The 23167-nt window shown below is 45.9% G+C and overlaps 2 protein-coding genes across 2 annotated transcripts; one reads left to right on the top strand and one right to left on the bottom strand.

The window, feature by feature from the left end:
- Positions 1-2298: 2298 nt before the first annotated feature.
- polr1h (RNA polymerase I subunit H) lies at positions 2299-4585 on the bottom strand. Its single transcript, NM_001140927.2, is given in 5 exon segments — positions 2299-2661; positions 2853-2962; positions 3199-3299; positions 4131-4254; positions 4509-4585. Coding segments are annotated over 4 exon segments (354 nt in total). The 5' UTR covers positions 4249-4254; positions 4509-4585; the 3' UTR covers positions 2299-2636.
- Positions 4586-4646: 61 nt separating this feature from the next.
- ddx39b (DEAD (Asp-Glu-Ala-Asp) box polypeptide 39B) lies at positions 4647-21358 on the top strand. Its single transcript, NM_001139926.1, is given in 11 exon segments — positions 4647-4706; positions 7575-7786; positions 8183-8310; positions 8778-8870; positions 8979-9162; positions 9290-9408; positions 17978-18109; positions 18773-18882; positions 18989-19133; positions 20383-20530; positions 20814-21358. Coding segments are annotated over 10 exon segments (1287 nt in total). The 5' UTR covers positions 4647-4706; position 7575; the 3' UTR covers positions 20831-21358.
- The last annotated feature ends 1809 nt before the right edge of the window (positions 21359-23167 follow it).

Below are 23167 nucleotides of genomic sequence, written 5' to 3'. Positions count from 1 at the left end.
AGTTAGAAAGATGTCGAGAGGAGATATAATAGGCTACTTTGAAGCAAACCAAGACATGCCCCATAATGTTTTAAAACGTTCAGGTTTCAAACAATTCCGTATATGTTTTCAACATGCACACTGCCTCCAGCTCATTGCAAAGTGATGTGGGACGCGCTGATAAAGCCCGTCTTCCGTTGCCGTTTGATTCCGCGTTCAAAACAACTGGGAACTGTGGGAAAAAACGACCTCCGACTGGTAAAAATCATTTTGAACGGTGAACCAAACCGGAATTCCAACTCGGGACTCTTTCTGGAGCTCCAACTTTCTGACCTGACGATCACTGACGCCATGATTTGACCTGGTGTATTTTCTCAGAGTTCCCAGTTGTTTTAAAGCACCACAAGATGCTGTAGCAAGCAGCTCTTGCCTGTCTGGCAGATTTCTACACAAAGGCTCTGTAATCTGTATGCTGTACGCGTGTGATAAAATACATAACGAATATAGTGTACACATGCCCCAGCTTAAGTACATAGAATTATGCAAATTAACCTACAGACCGATAAGCATGACCAGTGTAATGTATTTCCATGAATGAAGAGGCTAAAATGCATTATTTCACACTGGGATTGCTTGTTCTCCTGGACAATTGGCTGGCACCAATTTTATTTATCTGCTTTTCCAAAAAAATGCATTGGACAAAAGCCAGCTAATAACGGCTAAGGTAAACCCTGGCATATACCTATCAAGAACCAAATCAAATTGTATTGGTCACGTACACATGGTTAGCAGATGTTAGTGCGAGTGTAGCGAAATGCTTGTGCTTCTAGTTCCGACCATGCAGTAATATCTAACAAGTAATATAATCAATTTCACAACTACTATCTTTTACACACAAGTGTAAAGGAATGAATAAGAATATGTACATATACATATATGGATGAGCGATGGCCAAACGGCAAAAACAAGATGCAGTAGATGGTATAGAGTGCAGTATATCCATATGAAATGAGTAGTGTAGGACATGTAGACATTATTAAAGTGACTAGTGATACATTTATTACATCCAATTTTTAATTATTAAAGTGGCTAGAGATTTGAGTCAGTATGTTGGCAGCAGCCTCTCTGTGTTATTGATGGCTGTTTAACAGTCTGATGGCCTTGAGATAGAAGCTGTTTTTCAGTCTCTCGGTCCCAGCTTTGTTGCACCTGCACTGACCTCGCCTTCTGGATGATAGAATCCCCCCCTTTCTGCTCTTCACTCCGTTGTCAGTTTAGCCTACATTTCACTGATTTTATCAGCAGAAAGCATTTTTCAGTTTGGCTATTTGTTTCAAGTGTATTTCCAAAATACAGATCATCGTGCTAAATGTGTAGACAGTCTGTGTTCTGCTCCATACGTGTTATAAGTAATAATGCATGGTAATACGCGCATTACAGATGCAATTGTATGTAGCCTAGTGGTTAAAGCGTTGGACTAGTAACTGAAAGGTTGCTGGATCGAATCCCCGAGCTGACAAGGTATAAATATGTCGTTCTGCCCCTGAACAAGGCAGTGTTCACTGTTCCCCGGTAGGCCGTCTTTGTAAATAATAATTTGTTCCGAACTGACTTGCCTAGTTAAATAAAATAAAAAACGTTGTCATATTTTAAAGTACCTTTAATAGGATTGTTAAATGGACTGATCCTGCACATGTAGACAGCCAAACATGTGGCCGGATGGTACAACCGGTCCATCATCTCAGGGCTCAACTCTTGTAGATACTCATGGAGGTTCTTGCATTGCAACTGCACGCACAGCTTCATCTTCTGCAGAGGACAAGAAGAAGCGGGAGATGATTGGTAGTTGCTCCTCCTTTAGCATAGCTATAGAACGTTAGCTACCTAATGCAAGGATGAAAGTGTGTTTACACGGGATTTTGTGGTTCAAACAAGCATTTACATCCCCCCCCAAAAAAAATATCAAGGAGAATGTTTTACCTGAGGGTGATCAGAAATGGCCTAAATCATTCCTAGAAATCTATAAAGTCCCAACAAATTCAGCATCTTCCAAGTTTACAAAAAGGTAATTGACGCCATGTTGGATGGCCAGGTGATTCAGACCTGTACAAGGGGAGTCTTCAGATTGGAGCAACTACTTGTGCCGCACTCAACATCACAGTGAATGTAAGTGTAGTATTTTTACTTAAATAAAGACGAACAAAATGATAAATTGTTAATATACACATTTGTAAACATTATGTATGTTGAGGCAAATTCACTGTCATTATCTGACATTGTTGAGAAAAGGTAGAAAGGAGAAAAGCAACCAAACATGTTATAAAGACAAATATTTTAATCACACAAATCACACTTGAAAATCTCTGCAGACAAACATCAGACATCAGTATTCAAACCTCATTCAAAATGCTGCAGCTGCAATCTAACTGATGCAGCAAAGGCAAGCCATTGAAATGCTTAGCACCCCGGAGCGACTATCCTAAGCATCATTACAAGTAATGAAGAGCAAGGAATAGCATACCAATTGTGCTTTCTCCAATAAGATCTCAAGTTTGCATTACATAGATCAAACACATTCTTGTTTACAGACAAAAGAGAGGAGAAGAGAAGAATATTGATGGCGGTCCAGGGGAATGGGGAAGCATCTCCATCTCTTCTCAGGAGTCCTCTTTCTCCTGATATCTGAATGCATAAATTAAATCATAATAAGTAACATATCCAGTCATAAGTAAACATGTGGACTACATACAGTTTGTGGGGTAAAGTGCTTGTGTGTGTGGTGCAGAACAACATAAAATGGAATAGATTGATGAATCTGGTGGTGAGAACGGCTCAGAATAGCCTTGGTGAATTGGTGTTTGAGTGAGATGTACCTGCAGTGCATACAGGTGAAGAAGACAGTCTGTCCTTCATCTGCAGATCTCATTTGTCTGGTGTGATAAACCATCCCTTCTTTATTGCAGCGAGAGCAACGTCTGTCAATCTAGAATGCAAGAGTTTGAGGAGGTTCTAGAGAACATACATTGATATATAACAGTAGTATTATTACACGCTTATGTTGTGTAGATTTCTAGAGGTTACAGACAGAACATTGCCTAAATGGAGTTTCTTGAGTATTGAACAGAAACATGTTACTCCATGTTTCAATTTGATTTCCCTAGTTTTAAATGGGACCATTGATAATTTATGAACAGGAACTGCATTGCAATGAATTCCTACCACAGCCCCCTTGAGTTCTGAGTCCTCCTCCTCCACAGCAACAGAGGACCCTTCGAGAGGATTAAAGACAACAGAAGACCTGATCTCTTGACCTGAAAATTCTGAAAACGACGACACAAAAACGTAAGTTACATCATGCGTCACATACTTATGAAAATATCAAATTGATAAAGGAAACTGTCTGGTCCCAGATCTGTTTGTGCTCTTGCCAACTCCATTGCTCGTCATTGTCAAGCCAAACATGCTTGGCATGATGATATTTATTTGATTTAACCTTTATTTAACTAGGAAGGTCAGTTAAGAACAAATTCTTATTTGCACCAGTATTTCTACGTGCACATCACCATCTGCTCATCTATCACTCCAGTATTAATTTGATCAATTTTAATTACTTTGCTACTATTGTCTATTTATTGCCTTACCTCCTCACGTCATTTGCACACACTGTATATAGACTTTTTTTCTATTGTGTTATTGACTGTATGTTTGTTTATTCCATGTGTAACTCTGTTGTTTATGTCGCACTGCTTTGCTTTATCGTGGCCAGGTCGCAGTTGTAAATGAGAACTTGCTCTCAACTAGCCTACCTGGTTAAATAAAGGTGAAATAAAATAAAATAAAAAATGTACAATGACGGTCTACACCGGCCATACCCGGACAACGCTAGGCCAATTGTGCGCCGCCCTATGGGTCTCCCAATCACGGCCGGTTGTGATACAGCCTGGAATCAAACCGGGGTCTGTTGTGACTCCTCGAGCACTGAGATGCTGTGCCTTAGACCGCTGCGCCACTCGGCAGCCCCCGATGTGACAAGCAATTGGCACTCAGGCTAGTTGTAGCCCCCTTTGGATAACGATTCTGTCTGTTAGTAGGCTACAACATTATTTATAACTGGGACATTTGACTGATGACAACAAACAACCCATCCTCACCGGTGACAGGTAAACTGAATGCACAGCGGGGACAGGAGACTGTGTCCTGCAGCCCAGGTAGAGGCAGTACGTTCCCACACTCAGGACAGAAGTTGGGATCTCCACTGAAACACGACATCACTGGCTATGGGGGGGGGGGGGGGGGGGGGGGGGGGGGGGAGTATTTCAGTGAACAATGTCAGCAACCTTTTGGGGGTTGGCAATAAGATACAGCTAGGTTAGTTAGTCACGTTGCTTGCTAGCTGGCCACTTATTTAGCTAGCCAGTCAACACGTGTTTAGCTAATACTATACTTATTTAAAAAAAATGTGTACACATCACGAGCTGTCAAACAAAAATGTATCCCGATACCAATTTCAGCGCAGTTCCCAATCTCACCTTCTTTGTAAACCTCGACGTTAGAGAAGGTTTTCGAAGTGTTGTTGTTTTTGGTGAAAGACTTCCTAGCCAAATGTGCAGGTCGCAGTTCGTGGATGTTCAACGCATGCTCACAGTCGCACGTTGATGACGTTTACAAAAAAAACGATAACTCTCATTTGCAAACGCTTGTAGTTACATTTCTTCACAACGAATAAGGTAAACAATTGCTCACTCGGAATATTTATTTAATATGTATTTATTGTCTGTACATTTTCCATGTTGCACATCGTGTAGAATAGCTAGCTAGAAAGCTTGTCAAGCTTAAGAAGCTAGCTAGCTAGCTAGCTAGACCAGCCAACTCATGGGTCGTGTTTGTTAGCCAGCTAGCCAACCTTTAGTCCTGTTGACACACGTGATAAGCTAACAGCCCTAATTAACAGCGTTAATTACGACTACATTTACTTATTTCATTCCACAACTTGTCATAAATAGAAACGAAGATAACATAAAATTAAACTTGTTTTTCTAACCCTCTCATCATTATCAGCACCATCACCACACAGTTTAGCATCAAATGAAAGTTATGGCCGCGTAACGTTAGCTACACAGATTTGCAGGTGCAGCGAAATGTTTGTTTCTAGCTCCAACAGTGCAGTAATAATACCTAGCAATAAAAAAACAAATGCACACATAATCCTAATAAATATCAGGGTCCGGAGTATAGATATGATGTATATAAATATATATACATAGGGGCTCCCGAGTGGCGCAGCGGTCTAAGGCACTGCGTCTCAGTGCAAGAGGCGTCACTACAGACCCTGGTTCCGGCCGTGATTGGGAGTCCCATAGGGCGGCGCACAGTTGTCCGGGTTTGGCCAGGGTAGGCCGTCATTGTACATAGGAATTTGTTAACTGACTTGCCTAGTTAAATAAATTAAACTATATGTGTATGTATATATGTGTGTATGGACAGGATATGAATAGAAAAGGTGTGTACAACAATAGTTATATAGGATGAGCCATGACTACAATACAGTATAAACATATATAGTGCTTCATGCTGTATTTTCTGAAACATGCAGTTAACTATGCATTTCATGGTAAGGTCTAACATTACACCTGTTATATTCGCCACATGTGACATACAATTTGATTTGATGGGCGCATTTCATGTCCACATACAGTGCATTCGGAAAGTATTCAGACCCCTTCCAATTTTCCAAATTTTGTTACGTTACAGCCTTATTCTAAAAGGGATTAAAATAGTATTTTTCCTCATCAATCTGCACACAATAACCCATAATGACAATGTGAAAACAGTTTTTTATACATTTTTGCAAATATATAACAAAAAAATATCTGAAATATTGTATTTACATAAATATTCAGACCCTTTGCTAGGAGACTCGAAATTGAGCTCAAGTGCATCCTGTTTCCCAAGTGGCGCAGCGGTCTAAGGCACTGCATCTCAGTGCGAGAAGCATCACTACAGACCCTGGTTCGATTCCAGGCTGTATCAACCGGCCGTGATTGGGAGTCCCATAGGGCAGCGCAGAATTGGCCCAGCGTCGTTCGGGTTCGGGTTTTCCTGGGGCAGGCCGTGATTGTAAATAAGAATTGGTTCTTTAACTGACTTGCCTAGTTAAATAAAGGTTAAATAAAATTCCATTGATCATCCTTGAGATGTTTCAACAACTGTATTGCAGTCCACCTGTGGTAAATTCAATTGATTGGACATGATTTGGAAAGGCACACATCTGTCTATATAAGGTCACACAGTTGACAGTGCATGTCAGAGCAAAAACCAAGCCATGAGGTCGAAGGAATTGTCTGTCGAGCTTCGAGACAGGATTGTGTCAAGGCACAGATCTGGGGAAGGGTACCAAAACATTTATTTTGCTGCATTGAAGGTCCCCAAGAACACAGTGGCCTCAAATTCTTAAATGGAAGAAGTTTAGAACCACCAAGACTCTTCCTAGAGCTGGCCGCCCGGCCAAACTGAGCAATCGGGGGAGAAGGGACTTGGTCCAAGAACCCGATGGTCACTCTGACAGAGCTCTAGAGCTCTGTGGAGATGGGAGAACCTTCCAGAAGGACAACCACCTCTGCAGCACTCCACCAATCAGGCCATTATGGTAGAGTGGCCAGATGGAAGCCACTCCTCAGTAAAAGGCACATGACAGCCCGCTTGGAGTTTGCCAAAAGGCCCCTAAAGGACTCTCAGACCATGAGAAACAAGATTCTCTGGTCTGATGAAACCAACATTGAACTCTTTGGCATGAATGCCAAGCGTCACGTCTGGAAGAAACTTGGCACCATCCTTACGGTGAAGCATGGTGGTGACAGAATCATGCTGTGGGGATGTTTTTCAGTGGCAGGGACTGGGAGACTAGTCAGGATTGAGGCAAAGATGAACGAAGTATAGTCCTTGATGAAAACCTGCTCCAGAGCGCTCAGGACCTCAGACTGGAGTGAAGGTTCACCTTCCAACAGGACAACAACCCTAAGCACACAGACAAGACAACGCAGGAGTGGCTTTGGGACAAGTCTCAATGTCCTTCAGTGGCCCAGCCAGAGCCCGGACTTGAACCCGATCGAACATCTCTGGAGAGAACTGAAAATAGCTGTGCAGCAAAGCTCCGCATCCAACCTGACAGAGCTTGAGAGGATCTGCAGAGAAGAATGGGAGAAACTCCCCAAATACAGATGTGCCAAGCTTGTAGCCTCATACCCAAGAAGACTCGGCTGTAATCGCTGCCAAAGATGCTTCAACAAAGTACTGAGTAAAGGGTCTGAATACTTACGTAAATGTGATATTTCAGTTTATTTTAAATTTCTTAAACCTGTTTTTGCCTTGTCATTATGGGGTATTGTGTGTAGATTGATGAGGGTGGAAAAAAACGATAAAATCAATTTTAGAATAAGGCTGTAAAGTAACAATGTGGAAAGAGTAAAGGGTTCTGAATACTTCCCGAATGCACTGTAGGTTGAAAGTGTCTCCTTGTTATGTACTGACAGGTTGATGGGACGTGCTTATGACTATTTCTCTCTGTCTCTCTGTCTCCCTACCCACCTACCTACCAGGATGACTGAGCAGGATGTGGAGAATGAGCTCTTGGACTACGAGGAGGATGATGTGGTGGGAGATCTATCAGGAGGGGATATTCTGTCCATTAAAAAGGAGCGTGTGAAGGGCTCCTATGTGTCCATCCATTCGTCTGGGTTTAGAGACTTCCTGTTGAAGCCTGAGCTGCTGAGGGCGATCGTGGACTGTGGCTTTGAGCATCCCTCTGAGGGTGAGTAGTACAAGTTAGGTTATAACCAGGGGCTGCACACCACATCACAGAGATCACAGATCTGGGTCGTATTCATTAGTGCACACTGTAGCAAAATGGTTTGCAACGGAAAACGCTTCACACGAAACTGAGGGTTTCTTATTGGTCATGTAGTTCAGGTAAGTCCCTTTCTGTTTCGGCCTGTTTGGTTCCTAGTGAATACATCCCATCTTCAAGACAAAGTGCCACGATTAATCGTGTCAAAGTACTGTATCTACTTTCAAACTATAATCAGGAAGTAATAGCATCATGATTTGGTACATTGTGTTTTTGATTTAGTTGATTCTGAAGTAATTACTATACCATTTATTACCACTAATATTCATTCATCATTTTGTATGACTATTTTCCTTTCAGTTCAACATGAGTGCATCCCTCAGGCGATCCTGGGTATGGATGTGCTGTGCCAGGCTAAGTCTGGTATGGGCAAGACGGCCGTGTTTGTCCTGGCCACCCTACAGCAGCTGGAGCCTGTCACTGGACAAGTAATCTCACTCTCTCTCTCTCGCCCTCCCTCTCACTCTCACTCTCTCGCCCTCCCTCTCACTCTCACTCTCTCGCCCTCCCTCTCACTCTCACTCTCTCTCTCACCCTCCCTCCCTCTCGCTCTCTCTCTCTCACCCTCCCTCCCTACCTCTCTCTCTCTCTCTCTCTCTCTCTCTCTCTGTATCACACTCCCTCTCACTCACTCTCTCTCTCACCCTCCCTCTCACTCTCTCTCACCCTCCCTCTCATTTGCTTTCTCACCCTCCCTCCCTCCCACTCTCTCTCTCCCTTTCTCCTCTCTTTTTCTCTTCTCTCTCTCCGCCTCTGTCAGTCTGTCACTCGTTGTCTTCTGGACTGTTTATAGAGCTAGCGTTGTTGTTGTTGTCGTGGTCCATCAATCTGTGAAGTACTAAGCTTTCTAATGCATTAAACTACCCACCCTGGCCACCCTTCTCTCTTTGTTTAGGTGTCAGTGCTGGTGATGTGCCACACCCGAGAGCTGGCGTTTCAGATCAGCAAGGAGTATGAGAGATTCTCCAAGTACATGCCGACTATCAAGGTACATAAATGCTATTGCCACCCTGACCCTCTTAACCTCCAGTCTGGATAATAACGACACAGTTCACAGTTCTTCCACTGCTGGTTTTCTCCCCATCTCTCCCACCAGGTGGCAGTGTTCTTTGGTGGCCTGTCTATAAAGAAGGATGAGGAGGTGTTGAAGAAGGAGTGTCCCCATGTGGTGGTGGGGACGCCGGGGCGAATCCTGGCCCTGATCCGCAACAAGACCCTCAACCTGCGACACATCAAACACTTCATCCTGGATGAGTGTGACAAAATGTTAGAACAACTTGGTGAGTCTGAATCATTGAAGATTGGACAGCACAACACTACAGATGAATCATCTACTCTTATTTACATTCTAGGAGATCTAACGACATTTACAAACAAAAAAACAAAACCCCTCCCTTTCTCCCTCAGACATGCGCAGAGACGTCCAGGAGATATTCCGTCTGACCCCCCATGAGAAACAGGTCATGATGTTCAGCGCCACCCTGAGCAAAGAGATTCGCCCCGTCTGCCGAAAGTTCATGCAAGATGTAATTACACCTCCTCTCCTCCTGCGTCCACCACGCCTCTCCTTCCTCCACACCTCCACCCATCCCCTGCTCTGGCTTGCCTGGCGGAAACGGGGGTAAAGGGGGGTGGAGGAGTAAGCCCACGGCCCCCTGAGTCTGAAATGAGAGAGGCAGCGATGTCTTTCTAGACGCTGATCAGTCCCACCTCTATAAGGGAAGTGACAGCCCACTGACATAGGAAGGCCTTAGTTCTATGCGGCTGGCCTATGCTTGGTCACTAACTCGGTACAGTAACACTTTACGCTAGTAGTGCAGTGGCTCACCTTTCACCAGAATGTCATGGAGTTAATTAATGGAGTCTCCTTTATAGACTAGCTTGTGCTGTTCCAACTGAAATGTACGCAGTCTTTCTTCTTCATGAAGTTTAACACGGTCATCCATGTGCAAATAGGTCCAGTTTCCAGTCTGTACGTTACGAATCTGACCTCCCTGATGTCACTATGCTGCCCAGCCTATGCAGCGTTTGTTTAACGATGCTTTCGTACCAAAAGCAAGTTAAATAATCTTGTAATCTAGCCAAGCAAAAACAATTTGTCTCGACTAACTTTTCACCTTTTATTTATGAAGGGAACTGTTTTCCCAGGTTGGCATGAGTGTGTACGCTCTGCTCTAAGCTCGTAAAACCCCCCGGTTCACTGCCCTGTAGTTGAGAGTAGAGGTCGACCGATTTATGATTTTTCAACGCCAATACCGATTACTGGAGGACCAAAAAAAGCCGCTACCGATTAATCGGCAGTTTTTTAAAATTGTTACTTTTTTTTCTTTCTTTATTTGTAATAATGACAATTACAACAATACTGAATGAACACTTATTTTAACTTAATATAATACATCAATAAAATCAATTTAGCCTGAAATAAATTATGAAACATGTTCAATTTGGTTTAAATAATGCAAAAACACAGTGTTGGAGAAGAAAGTAAAAGTGCAATATGTTCTATGTAAAAAAGCTAACGTTTAAGTTCCTTGCTCAGAACATGAGAACATATGAAAGCTGGTGGTTCCTTTTAACATGAGTCTTCAACATTCCCAGGTAAGAAGTTTTAGGTTGTAGTTTTTATAGGAATTATAGGACTATTTCTCTCTATACCGTTTGTATTTCATATACCTATGACTATTGGATGTTCTTATAGGCACTTTAGTATTGCCAGTGTAACAGTATAGCTTCCGTCCCTCTCCTCGCTCCTACCTGGGCTTGAACCAGGAACACATCGACAACAGCCACCCTCGAAGCAGCGTTACCCATGTAGAGCAAGGGGAACAACCACTCCCAAGTCTCAGAGCGAGTGACGTTTGAAACGCTATTAACGCGCACCCCACTAACTAGCTAGCCATTTCACATCGGTTACACCAGCCTAATCTCGGGGGTTGATAGGCTTGAAGTCATAAACAGCTCAATGCTTGAAGAATTGCGAAGAGCTGCTGGCAAAACGCACAAAGGTGCTGTTTGAATGAATGCTTATGAGCCTGCTGCTGCCTACCACCGCTCAGTCAGACTGCTCTATCAAATATCAAATCATAGACTTAATTATAACATAATAACACACAGAAATACGAGCCTTAGGTCATTAATATGGTCGAATCCGGAAACTATCATTTCGAAAACTAAACGTTTATTATTTCAGTGAAATACGGAACCGTTCCGTATTTTATCTAACGGGTGGCATCCCTAAGTCTAAATATTCCTGTTACATTGCACAACCTTCAATGTTACGTCATAATTATGTACAATTCTGGCAAATTAATTACGGCCTTTGTTAGGAATAAATGGACTTCACACAGTTCGTAATGAGCCAGGCGGCCCAAACTGCTGCATATACCCTGACTGCTTGCACGGAACGCAAGAGAAGTGACACAAATTCATGTTAGCAGGCAATATTAACTAAATATGCAGGTTTAAAAATATCTACATGTGTATTGATTTTAAGAAAGGCATTGATGTTTATGGTTAGGTACATTGGTGCAACAACAGTGCTTTTTTCGCAAATGCACTTGTTAAATCACCCGTTTGGCGAAGTCGGCTGTGATTCAATGAGAAATTAACAGGCACCGCATCGATTATATGCAACGCAGGACACGTTAGATAAACTAGTAATATCATCAACCATGTGTAGTTAACTAGTGATTATGTTAAGATTGATCGTTTTTTATAAGATAAGTTTAATGCTAGCTAGCAACTTACCTTGGCTTCTTGCTGCCCTCGCGTAACAGGTAGTCAGCCTGCCATGTAAGGCAGGTGGTTAGAGCGTTGGACTAGTAACCGGAAGGTTGCAAAAACGAATCCCCGAATCCCCCCTGAACAAGGCAGTTAACCCCCGTTCCTAGGCCGTCATTGAAAATAAGAATGTGTTCTTAATCTGACTTGCCTAGTTAAATAAAGGTGTCAAGAAATCGGCAAATCGGTGGCCAAAAATACAGATTACCGATTGTTATGAAAACTTAAAATCGGACCTAATTAATCGGCCATTCCGATTAATCGGTCGACCTCTAGTTGAGAGCGAGAGGGCTCTCCCTCGACCTGTAACCACTCATTTGGCAAACGACGGGTACAATTGTCAGAGGAGAGAGAGGGAGCCTAATTAAATGTAAAGACGAAGTATCCCAAAGAACCTCAGTCAAACAAATAACACAAGCATAGAGAAATGAGGAGGAAGACTGACGAGCCAAGCTCTGGAGAGTGAAAGAAGGGGACGCCGCCTGGCTCTCTGGGTCGCTGTAGTTCATTATGTGGACGTTGCCTGGCTCTCTGGGTCGCTGTAGTTCATTATGTGGACGCCGCCTGGCTCTCTGGGTCGCTGTAGTTTATTATGTGGACGTGCCTGGCTCTCTGGGTCGCTGTAGTTCATTATGTGGACGCCGCCTGGCTCTCTGGGTCGCTGTAGTTCATTATGTGGACGTTGCCTGGCTCTCTGGGTCGCTGTAGTTCATTATGTGGACGCCGCCTGGCTCTCTGGGTCGCTGTAGTTCATTATGTGGACGCCGCCTGGCTCTCTGGGTCGCTGTAGTTCATTATGTGGACGCCGCCTGGCTCTCTGGGTCGCTGTAGTTCATTATGTGGACGCCTTGGTTCTCTGGGTCGCTGTAGTTCATTAGTTTCCTAACAAAGCGGAAAGAAAGCGCAGTGAAATTGCCTAGGTCCGCTGAGCCGAGCAAAAATGTCCCCATTACCTCTGTCAGCCAGTTTGCTTTTAAATGGAATTGAAGTAACTGGCTGGAGATGGACTATTAACCCTGTAGAACATGACGCCCGTTTCACGAGGGGAAATGGCCGCTATTCTGTCCGTAAGCTGTTACCCAAGCATCAGGACGCCTTGGTAATAAATCACAGACGTGAACCTTGTCTAACCCACTGCCCAGACAGAGGGAGTGACCACCCACTGTCAGAGGGAGTGACCACCCACTGTCAGAGGGAGTGACCACCCACTGTCAGAGGGAGTGACCACCCACTGTCAGAGGGAGTGACCACCCACTGTCAGAGGGAGTGACCACCCACTGTCTGAGGGAGTGACCACCCACTGTCTGAGGGAGTGACCACCCACTGTCTGAGGGAGTGACCACCCACTGTCTGAGGGAGTGACCACCCACTGTCCGGACTGAGGGAGTGACCACCCACTGCCCGGACTGAGGGAGTGACCACCCACTGCCCGGACGTGAAGAAAGGGGGGAGAGAGAGGGAGTTGGAGGTAATGGTAGGGAGGTAATGTGGATGGAAGAGAGAAAAGAGGAGGGAGAGGTGACGGTACACAGAGCTGTCTGGTGTTGACGTGAATCTACACGGTACACAGAGCTGTCTGGTGTTGACGTGAATCTAGACGGTATACAGAGCTGTCTGGTGTTGACGTGAATCTAGACGGTACACAGAGCTGTCTGGTGTTGACGTGAATCTAGACGGTACACAGAGCTGTCTGGTGTTGACGTGAATCTAGACGGTATACAGAGCTGTCTGGTGTTGACGTGAATCTACACGGTATACAGAGCTGTCTGGTGTTGACGTGAATCTACACGGTATACAGAGCTGTCTGGTGTTGACGTGAATCTACACGGTACACAGAGCTGTCTGGTGTTGACGTGAATCTAGACGGTACACAGAGCTGTCTGGTGTTGACGTGAATCTACATGGTACACAGAGCTGTCTGGTGTTGACGTGAATCTAGACGGTATACAGAGCTGTCTGGTGTTGACGTGAATCTAGACGGTACACAGAGCTGTCTGGTGTTGACGTGAATCTAGACGGTACACAGAGCTGTCTGGTGTTGACGTGAATCTAGACGATACACAGAGCTGTCTGGTGTTGACGTGAATCTAGACGGTACACAGAGCTGTCTGGTGTTGACGTGAATCTAGACGGTACACAGAGCTGTCTGGTGTTGACGTGAATCTAGACGGTACACAGAGCTGTCTGGTGTTGACGTGAATCTAGACGGTATACAGAGCTGTCTGGTGTTGACGTGAATCTAGACGGTACACAGAGCTGTCTGGTGTTGACGTGAATCTAGACGGTACACAGAGCTGTCTGGTGTTGACGTGAATCTAGACGGTATACAGAGCTGTCTGGTGTTGACGTGAATCTAGACGGTATACAGAGCTGTCTGGTGTTAACGTGAATCTAGACGGTATACAGAGCTGTCTGGTGTTGACGTGAATCTACATGGTACACAGAGCTGTCTGGTGTTGACGTGAATCTAGACGGTATACAGAGCTGTCTGGTGTTGACGTGAATCTAGACGGTATACAGAGCTGTCTGGTGTTGACGTGAATCTAGACGGTATACAGAGCTGTCTGGTGTTGACGTGAATCTAGACGGTATACAGAGCTGTCTGGTGTTGACGTGAATCTAGACGGTACACAGAGCTGTCTGGTGTTGACGTGAATCTAGACGGTACACAGAGCTGTCTGGTGTTGACGTGAATCTAGACGGTATACAGAGCTGTCTGGTGTTGACGTGAATCTAGACGGTATACAGAGCTGTCTGGTGTTGACGTGAATCTAGACGGTATACAGAGCTGTCTGGTGTTAACGTGAATCTAGACAGTACACAGAGCTGCCATGAATCTACAATCGATGAGGTAACTCTGAAATACTTGAAGAGGTAGCTAAGGGTAGAAGAGCCCTGTGGTCATATGAAAAATAGACTATGAACAGAAAAGAGAAGACAATCCAGCTAAAACCCTTCGCCTGGTAACAGGGCGACTAGGATTGAGAGGACACACTGGGTGAATGTTAGATGACAGTGATTGAGAGGACACACTGGGTGAAATGTTAGATGACAGTGATTGAGAGGACAGACTGAGTGAATGTTAGATGACAGTGATTGAGAGGACACACTGGGTGAAATGTTAGATGACAGTGATTGAGAGGACAGACTGAGTGAATGTTAGATGACAGTGATTGAGAGGACAGACTGAGTGAATGTTAGATGACAGTGATTGAGAGGACAGACTGAGTGAATGTTAGATGACAGTGATTGAGAGGACAGACTGGGTGAATGTTAGATGACAGTGATTGAGAGGACACACTGGGTGAAATGTTAGATGACAGTGATTGAGAGGACAGACTGAGTGAATGTTAGATGACAGTGATTGAGAGGACAGACTGAGTGAATGTTAGATGACAGTGATTGAGAGGACAGACTGGGTGAATGTTAGATGACAGTGATTGAGAGGACAGACTGGGTGAATGTTAGATGACAGTGATTGAGAGGACAGACTGAGTGAATGTTAGATGACAGTGATTGAGAGGACAGACTGGGTGAATGTTAGATGACAGTGATTGAGAGGACAGACTGAGTGAATGTTAGATGACAGTGATTGAGAGGACAGACTGGGTGAATGTTAGATGACAGTGATTGAGAGGACAGACTGGGTGAATATTAGATGACAGTGATTGAGAGGACAGACTGGGTGAATGTTAGATGACAGTGATTGAGAGGACAGACTGGGTGAATGTTAGATGACAGTGATTGAGAGGACAGACTGGGTGAATGTTAGATGACAGTGATTGAGAGGACAGACTGGGTGAATGTTAGATGACAGTGATTGAGAGGACAGACTGGGTGAATGTTAGATGACAGTGATTGAGAGGACAGACTGGGTGAATGTTAGATGACAGTGATTGAGAGGACAGACTGGGTGAATGTTAGATGACAGTGATTGAGAGGACAGACTGAGTGCATGTTAGATGACAGTGATTGAGAGGACAGACTGGGTTAATGTTAGATGACAGTGATTGAGAGGACACACAGTGAACGTTAGATGACAGTGATTGAGAGGACAGAGTGAGTGAATGTTAGATGACAGTGATTGAGAGGACAGAGTGAATGTTAGATGACATATTAAATGTCATTGATATAATTGGATTGATGAGTTATTCATCTGTGATGTACATCCTCACAGTAAATGATGTCCCTGATTGATCGTGTAGAACATCTAATGGACAGACTGTTTCCTCATTGTTTAGTTAGACACAGCTGCTGCCAGGGAGACCGAGTCAAAGTGGTGTGTAGATGATTGTGTTGTGAAGATGAATCGATCTCACGTCAAGCGGAGCAGCCGTAGTTATTCCAATGCGGGCCAGGCTTTTTGTTTTAATGGACATTACAGCATTAATGTATTACTTGTGGTTACGGTTTACAATAACTTGCCATTTCATCTGATCACTATGCCTTTTCGTTTGACATTTGTTTGTTTTTTGCAAGGGTTGTGTGGATAGTAGTGACTAGTGAGGGTGAGCGATGTCCGTCTGTATGTTTGTTGCATCGTATGTGAATTGGTGTCCTGTGTGTGTGGTGCGCGCTCGCCTGTGTCTGTCTGTCTGTCTGTCTGTCTGTCTGTCTGTCTGTCTGTCTGTCTGTCTGTCTGTTGCATCAGTATGTGAATTGGTGTCCTGTGTGTGTGGCGCTCGCTCGCCTGTCTGTGTCTGTCTGTCTGTCTGTCTGTCTGTCTGTCTGTCTGTCTGTCTGGGGGTATGTGGGTCTGTCTGTCTGTCTGGGGTATGTGGGTCTGTCTGTCTGTCTGGGGGTATGTGGGTATGTGGGTCTGTCTGGGGGTATGTGGGTCTGTCTGTCTGTCTGGGGGTATGTGGGTATGTGGGTCTGTCTGGGGGTATGTGGGTATGTGGGTCTGTCTGGGGGTATGTGGGTCTGTCTGTCTGTCTGGGGGTATGTGGGTCTGTCTGGGGGTATGTGGGTCTGTCTGGGGGTATGTGGGTCTGTCTGTCTGTCTGTCTGGGGCTATGTGGGTCTGTCTGGGGGTATGTGGGTCTGTCTGGGGGTATGTGGGTATGTGGGTCTGTCTGGGGGTATGTGGGTCTGTCTGTCTGTCTGGGGGTATGTGGGTCTGTCTGGGGGTATGTGGGTCTGTCTGGGGGTATGTGGGTATGTGGGTCTGTCTGGGGGTATGTGGGTATGTGGGTCTGTCTGGGGGTATGTGGGTCTGTCTGGGGGTATGTGGGTCTGTCTGTCTGTCTGTCTGGGGGTATGTGGGTATGTGGGTCTGTCTGGGGGTATGTGGGTATGTCTGGGGGTATGTGGGTCTGTCTGGGGGTATGTGGGTATGTGGGTCTGTCTGGGGGTATGGGGGTATGTGGGTCTGTCTGGGGGTATGTGGGTATGTCTGGGGGTATGTGGGTCTGTCTGGGGGTATGTGGGTCTGTCTGTCTGTCTGGGGGTATGTGGGTATGTGGGTCTGTCTGGGGGTATGTGGGTATGTCTGGGGGTATGTGGGTCTGTCTGGGGGTATGTGGGTATGTGGGTCTGTCTGGGGGTATGTGGGTATGTGGGTCTGTCTGGGGGTATGTGGGTCTGTCTGGGGGTATGTGGGTATGTGGGTCTGTCTGGGGGTATGTGGGTGTGAACGTCAATCCTTTGGTGTCCCTCTAACTCCCCATCCCCTCTCTCTCTATTTCCCTGGATTTCAAGTCTCTCTGATTCACCTCTTCCTGGTCACTTTAACCACTGCTCTCTGGGAACCTTTTCACTTCCTGTTTACTTTCCCTTCCCTCTCCTGAACGTGTATCAATCTACCGTATTACTATATGTACATACAACTCCTCTGTCCCTCACAAACCTGTCCCTCACAAACCTGGAACAACCATTCAAAACCCTTCACAACATGTCAAATACTCTGTCAACCCCCCCTGTTAACTCTCCTCAAACCCCCCCCCCCCCCCCCCCTTTCCTCCAACCAACCCAACCCCCCCCCCCCCCCCCCCCCCCCCCGTTAACTCTCCTCAAACACCCCCCCCCCTTTCCTCCAACCAACCCAACCCCCCCCATTAACTCTCCTCACCCCCCCCCCCGTTAACTCTCCTCACCTCCCCCCATTAACTCTCCTCAAACATTCCCCCCTTTCCTCCTATCAACCCAACCCCCCCGTTAACTCTCCTCACCTCCCCCCCCCCCCCCCCCCCCCCCCGTTAACTCTCTCATGTGCCTCATTCCCCTACCTTCCCTCCACACGCCTCACCCCTCCACTCTCCCTCTCCAACCCTCCTTCCCTCACCCTAACCCTGTCCCACCGCTTGCTCCACCCAGCCGATGGAAATCTTTGTTGATGATGAGACCAAGCTGACTCTCCACGGGCTGCAGCAGTACTACGTCAAACTGAAGGACAATGAGAAGAATAGGAAGCTCTTTGATCTCCTCGACGTGCTGGAATTCAACCAGGTACTGGAATGAATTATGATGTTAAACCAGCGGTGAGGCCGGTCGGAATGAATTATGATGTTAAACCAGGTACTGGAATGAATTATGATGTTAAACCAGGTACTGGAATGAATTATGATGTTAAACCAGATACTGGAATGAATTATGATGTTAAACCAGATACTGGAATGAATTATGATATTCCACAGAGGCACATTGGCAGGAGAAACAGGAACAAAGTAATTGCTAGCTGGGGCAAGTTTTTGTATGTAAATAGTGTGTGTAGTCAATGTCTTAGTTCAACCTGGTACTGTGTTTCGTGTTCCACCGTGGTACATAATGGCAGGACATTCAGGGAAAGCAAAAAACGCTGACTAGACAAGTCAAATTTTGAATATAAAAATGCAAATGACTGTAGTCAAATGTAGTGTTGTGATGTCCGTGCAGCGCTGTGTTGGTCTGGCCCAGTGTGTGGTGTGTTGGTCTGGCCCAGTGTGTGTGTGTAGTGATATTATGTGTTATTATAGGTGGTGATCTTTGTGAAGTCCGTTCAGCGCTGTGTTGGTCTGGCCCAGTGTGTGGTGTGATGGTCTGGCCCAGTGTGTGGTGTGTTGGTCTGGCCCAGTGTGTGGTGTGTTGGTCTGGCCCAGTGTGTGTGTGTAGTGATATTATGTGTTATTATAGGTGGTGATCTTTGTGAAGTCCGTTCAGCGCTGTGTTGCTCTGGCCCAGCTGTTGGTTGAGCAGAACTTCCCGGCTATTGCCATCCACCGCGGGATGCCTCAGGAGGAACGGTACGTAGATGGTTGGTGTGTGGTTCTGTTTTGTCTGTATTATATTCAACATGAATACTATCTAAACTAATTCCACCCCCTCTTTCTCCCCGATGTCCTTCCCCAGTCTCTCTCGTTACCAACAATTTAAAGACTTCCAGAGACGTATCCTGGTGGCAACCAACCTGTTTGGCAGAGGGATGGATATCGAGAGGGTCAACATCGCCTTCAACTACGACATGCCAGAAGACTCTGACACGTACCTGCACAGGGTAAGTCCCGTAGACTATTAACCTAGCGTCCCACCTCAACAACAGCCAGTGAAATTGCAGGGCGCCTAATTCAAAACAACAGAAATCCCATAATTAAAATTCCTCAAACATACAAGTATTATACACCATTTTAAAGATAAACTTCTTGTTAATCCAACCACAGTGTCCGATTTCAAAAAGGCTTTACGGAGAAAGCACACCATGCGATTATGTTAGGTCAGCGCCTAGTCACAGAAAACCATACAGCCATTTTCCAGCCAAGGATAGGGCTCACAAAAGTCAGAAATAGCGTTAAAATTAATCATTTACCTTTGATCTTCATCTGGTGGCACTCCCAGGTCTCCATGTTAGACAATAAATGTTTGTTTTGTTCGATAATGTCCCTCTTTATGTCCAAAAACCTTGGTGCATTTAGTTCAGTAATCCAAAGGCACAATGCGCACTCTCAACATCAAGATGAAAAGTCAAAAAAGTACAATAAAAGTTAGTAGAAACATGTCAAACGATGTTTAAAATTCATCCTCAGGTTGTTTTTTGTAATAAATAATCGATCATATTTCAACCGGACAATAGCTTCGTCAATAGAAAAGGAGAAACAAAGGCACGCTCCCGGTCACACGCAGGACTCAAGTCTGGAAATGTCCACTGTCCTCTCATTGAAAGTGCTGTATCTCCCTCATTTTTCAGAGTAAAAGCCTGAAACAATGCCTAAAGACTGGCCACATGTAGAAGAAGCCATAGAGATCATGAACTGATGATCATACTTTGTATGGTGGATAGGCTTTCAATGAAAAAACAGCCTTTCAAAATAATAGTACTTCCTGGATGGATTTTCCTCAGGTTTTCACCTGCCATATCAGTTCTGTTAAACTCAGACATTATTTTAACAATTTTGGAAACTTTCGAGTTTTTTTTCTATCCAAATCTACTAATTATATGCATATCCTAGCTTCTGGGCCTGAGTAGCAGGCAGTTTTAATTTGGGCACGCTTTTCATCCAAAATTCCCGAATTCTGCCCCCTACCCTAAAGACTGTCCCGTAGACTATTAAAGACTGTCTACGACTCATGACGTGATGTAGATGAGTAATTCTGAGCCTCGCCTTGCTCAGCTGTATCCCCTCAAACACGCTGATACAGGTTGTTTTGTTAAAGCCTCGTCTGTCCGTCTTACCAGTAGCAGCATCATTATAAGGTTACTTCGTTATAAAGCAGTTTTTGAAGTTGTTTGTGTGCGTCTTACTCATCAGGTTGCCAGGGCGGGCAGGTTTGGCACCAAAGGCCTGGCCATCACATTTGTGTCTGATGAGACGGATGCCCGTACACTTAACGACGTCCAGGACCGATTCGAGGTGAACATCAGTGAGCTGCCCGACGAGATCGACATCTCATCTTACAGTAAGTGCTGCTTAGTTCCAAATCAGCCTTGGTTATCAGTGGATCTAGAATATTTTATTTCTTTATCCTTTATTTAACTAGTCAGCTCGGGGATTCGATCCAGCAACCTTTCGGTTACTGGCCCAACGCTCTAACCACTAGACTACCTGTCGCAGTAATCTGTTAACTTATTAGGCAATGGATTATGTTAGAAACATCTGTATTTTATCAGTGGAGTATAGAAGATTATCAAGTGAAATGTTTTTCCTTTAAACTTGTCCTGTTTTACCTCCTGTCTTCTCAGTTGAACCAACCCGGTAAAGAAGACGAGATCTGTTACCCAGCAGACATTGCATCAGAATTGTGACTTATATTTGACCTTTTAACACTGATAACTAAGGTCAAATCAACTATTATCCAATCAAACAGTACAATAGAGTAAGAATGATTTCTTTAATCTGCTGGCATTCATTCATTTGCCCACTAGAATGAATAAATTATACTGTGGAATAGCACCTTCTGTGGATAGAAAGGTTTGGTTACATTGTCAGGCCTTTTCCCATGCCATTTGTTTAATGATGTTAATATTGTTTGGTTGTATTTATAAAGACTAGGTAGCTGTCACTGAATATTTGAGTTATTTATTTTTTTAGAATTTTATTTTACCTCTGTCATTTGGATTGTGAATGCTGCATTTTATAGCCTGTGAAAATAGTCGACCAGTTACCAAGCGGTAGTTTCTAGTGTGAAGGACAGGAAGAGGATGTTACATGGAAGGACTTGTAGAGAGACTCTAAACAAGCGCTATTCTGCGCTCAGTGTGGATTCATAAATATGTTTGACTCTCTATACAGACTTGCTGCTTCTTCTTGTCTCAACAGCTAATCTTGTCCTGTCATTGTCTGTGTTGAGGTGTATGCCACAGTCAGAAAATATACCGATGGACAAACTACCTGCCAAGGCTTACAACTGACTGAATATAGAAACAGCCTCATCTGCCTCATGACAGACCAGACTGTCACGCTGGCCGCTACACATTAGACCAGACTGTCACGCCACGCTGGCCGCTACACGTTAGACCAGACTGTCACGCCGGCCGCTACACATTAGACCAGACTGTCACGCTGGCCGCTACACGTTAGACCAGACTGTCACGCTGGCCGCTACACGTTAGACCAGACTGTCACGCTGGCCGCTACACGTTAGACCAGACTGTCACGCTGGCCGCTACACGTTAGACCAGACTGTCACGCTGGCCGCTACACGTTAGACCAGACTGTCACGCTGGCCGCTACACGTTAGACCAGACTGTCACGCTGGCCGCTACACGTTAGACCAGACTGTCACGCTGGCCGCTACACGTTAGACCAGACTGTCACGCTGGCCGCTACACGTTAGACCAGACTGTCACGCTGGCCGCTACACGTTAGACCAGACTGTCACGCTGGCCGCTACACGTTAGACCAGACTGTCACGCTGGCCGCTACACGTTAGACCAGACTGTCACGCTGGCCGCTACACGTTAGACCAGACTGTCACGCCACGCTGGCCGCTACACGTTAGACCAGACTGTCACGCCACGCTGGCCGCTACACGTTAGACCAGACTGTCACGCCACGCTGGCCGCTACACGTTAGACCAGACTGTCACGCCACGCTGGCCGCTACACGTTAGACCAGACTGCCACGCTGGCCGCTACACGTTAGACCAGACTGCCACGCTGGCCGCTACACGTTAGACCAGACTGTCACGCTGGCCGCTACACGTTAGACCAGACTGTCACGCTGGCCGCTACACGTTAGACCAGACTGTCACGCTGGCCGCTACACGTTAGACCAGACTGTCACGCTGGCCGCTACACGTTAGACCAGACTGTCACGCTGGCCGCTACACGTTAGACCAGACTGTCACGCTGGCCGCTACACGTTAGACCAGACTGTCACGCTGGCCGCTACACGTTAGACCAGACTGTCACGCTGGCCGCTACACGTTAGACCAGACTGTCACGCTGGCCGCTACACGTTAGACCAGACTGTCACGCCGCTGGCCGCTACACGTTAGACCAGACTGTCACGCCACGCTGGCCGCTACACGTTAGACCAGACTGTCACGCCACGCTGGCCGCTACACGTTAGACCAGACTGTCACGCCACGCTGGCCGCTACACGTTAGACCAGACTGTCACGCCACGCTGGCCGCTACACGTTAGACCAGACTGTCACGCCACGCTGGCCGCTACACGTTAGACCAGACTGTCACGCCACGCTGGCCGCTACACGTTAGACCAGACTGTCACGCCACGCTGGCCGCTACACGTTAGACCAGACTGTCACGCCACGCTGGCCGCTACACGTTAGACCAGACTGTCACGCCACGCTGGCCGCTACACGTTAGACCAGACTGTCACGCCACGCTGGCCGCTACACGTTAGACCAGACTGTCACGCCACGCTGGCCGCTACACGTTAGACCAGACTGTCACGCCACGCTGGCCGCTACACGTTAGACCAGACTGTCACGCCACGCTGGCCGCTACACGTTAGACCAGACTGTCACGCCACGCTGGCCGCTACACGTTAGACCAGACTGTCACGCCACGCTGGCCGCTACACGTTAGACCAGACTGTCACGCCACGCTGGCCGCTACACGTTAGACCAG

Source organism: Salmo salar, chromosome 27 (assembly GCF_965601325.2).
Source record: "Salmo salar chromosome 27, fSalSal1, whole genome shotgun sequence".
NCBI classification, from domain to species: domain Eukaryota; kingdom Metazoa; phylum Chordata; class Actinopteri; order Salmoniformes; family Salmonidae; genus Salmo; species Salmo salar.
The sequence above is the reverse complement of the archived record's forward strand: the minus strand, read 5'-3'. Positions and strand labels throughout refer to the sequence as shown.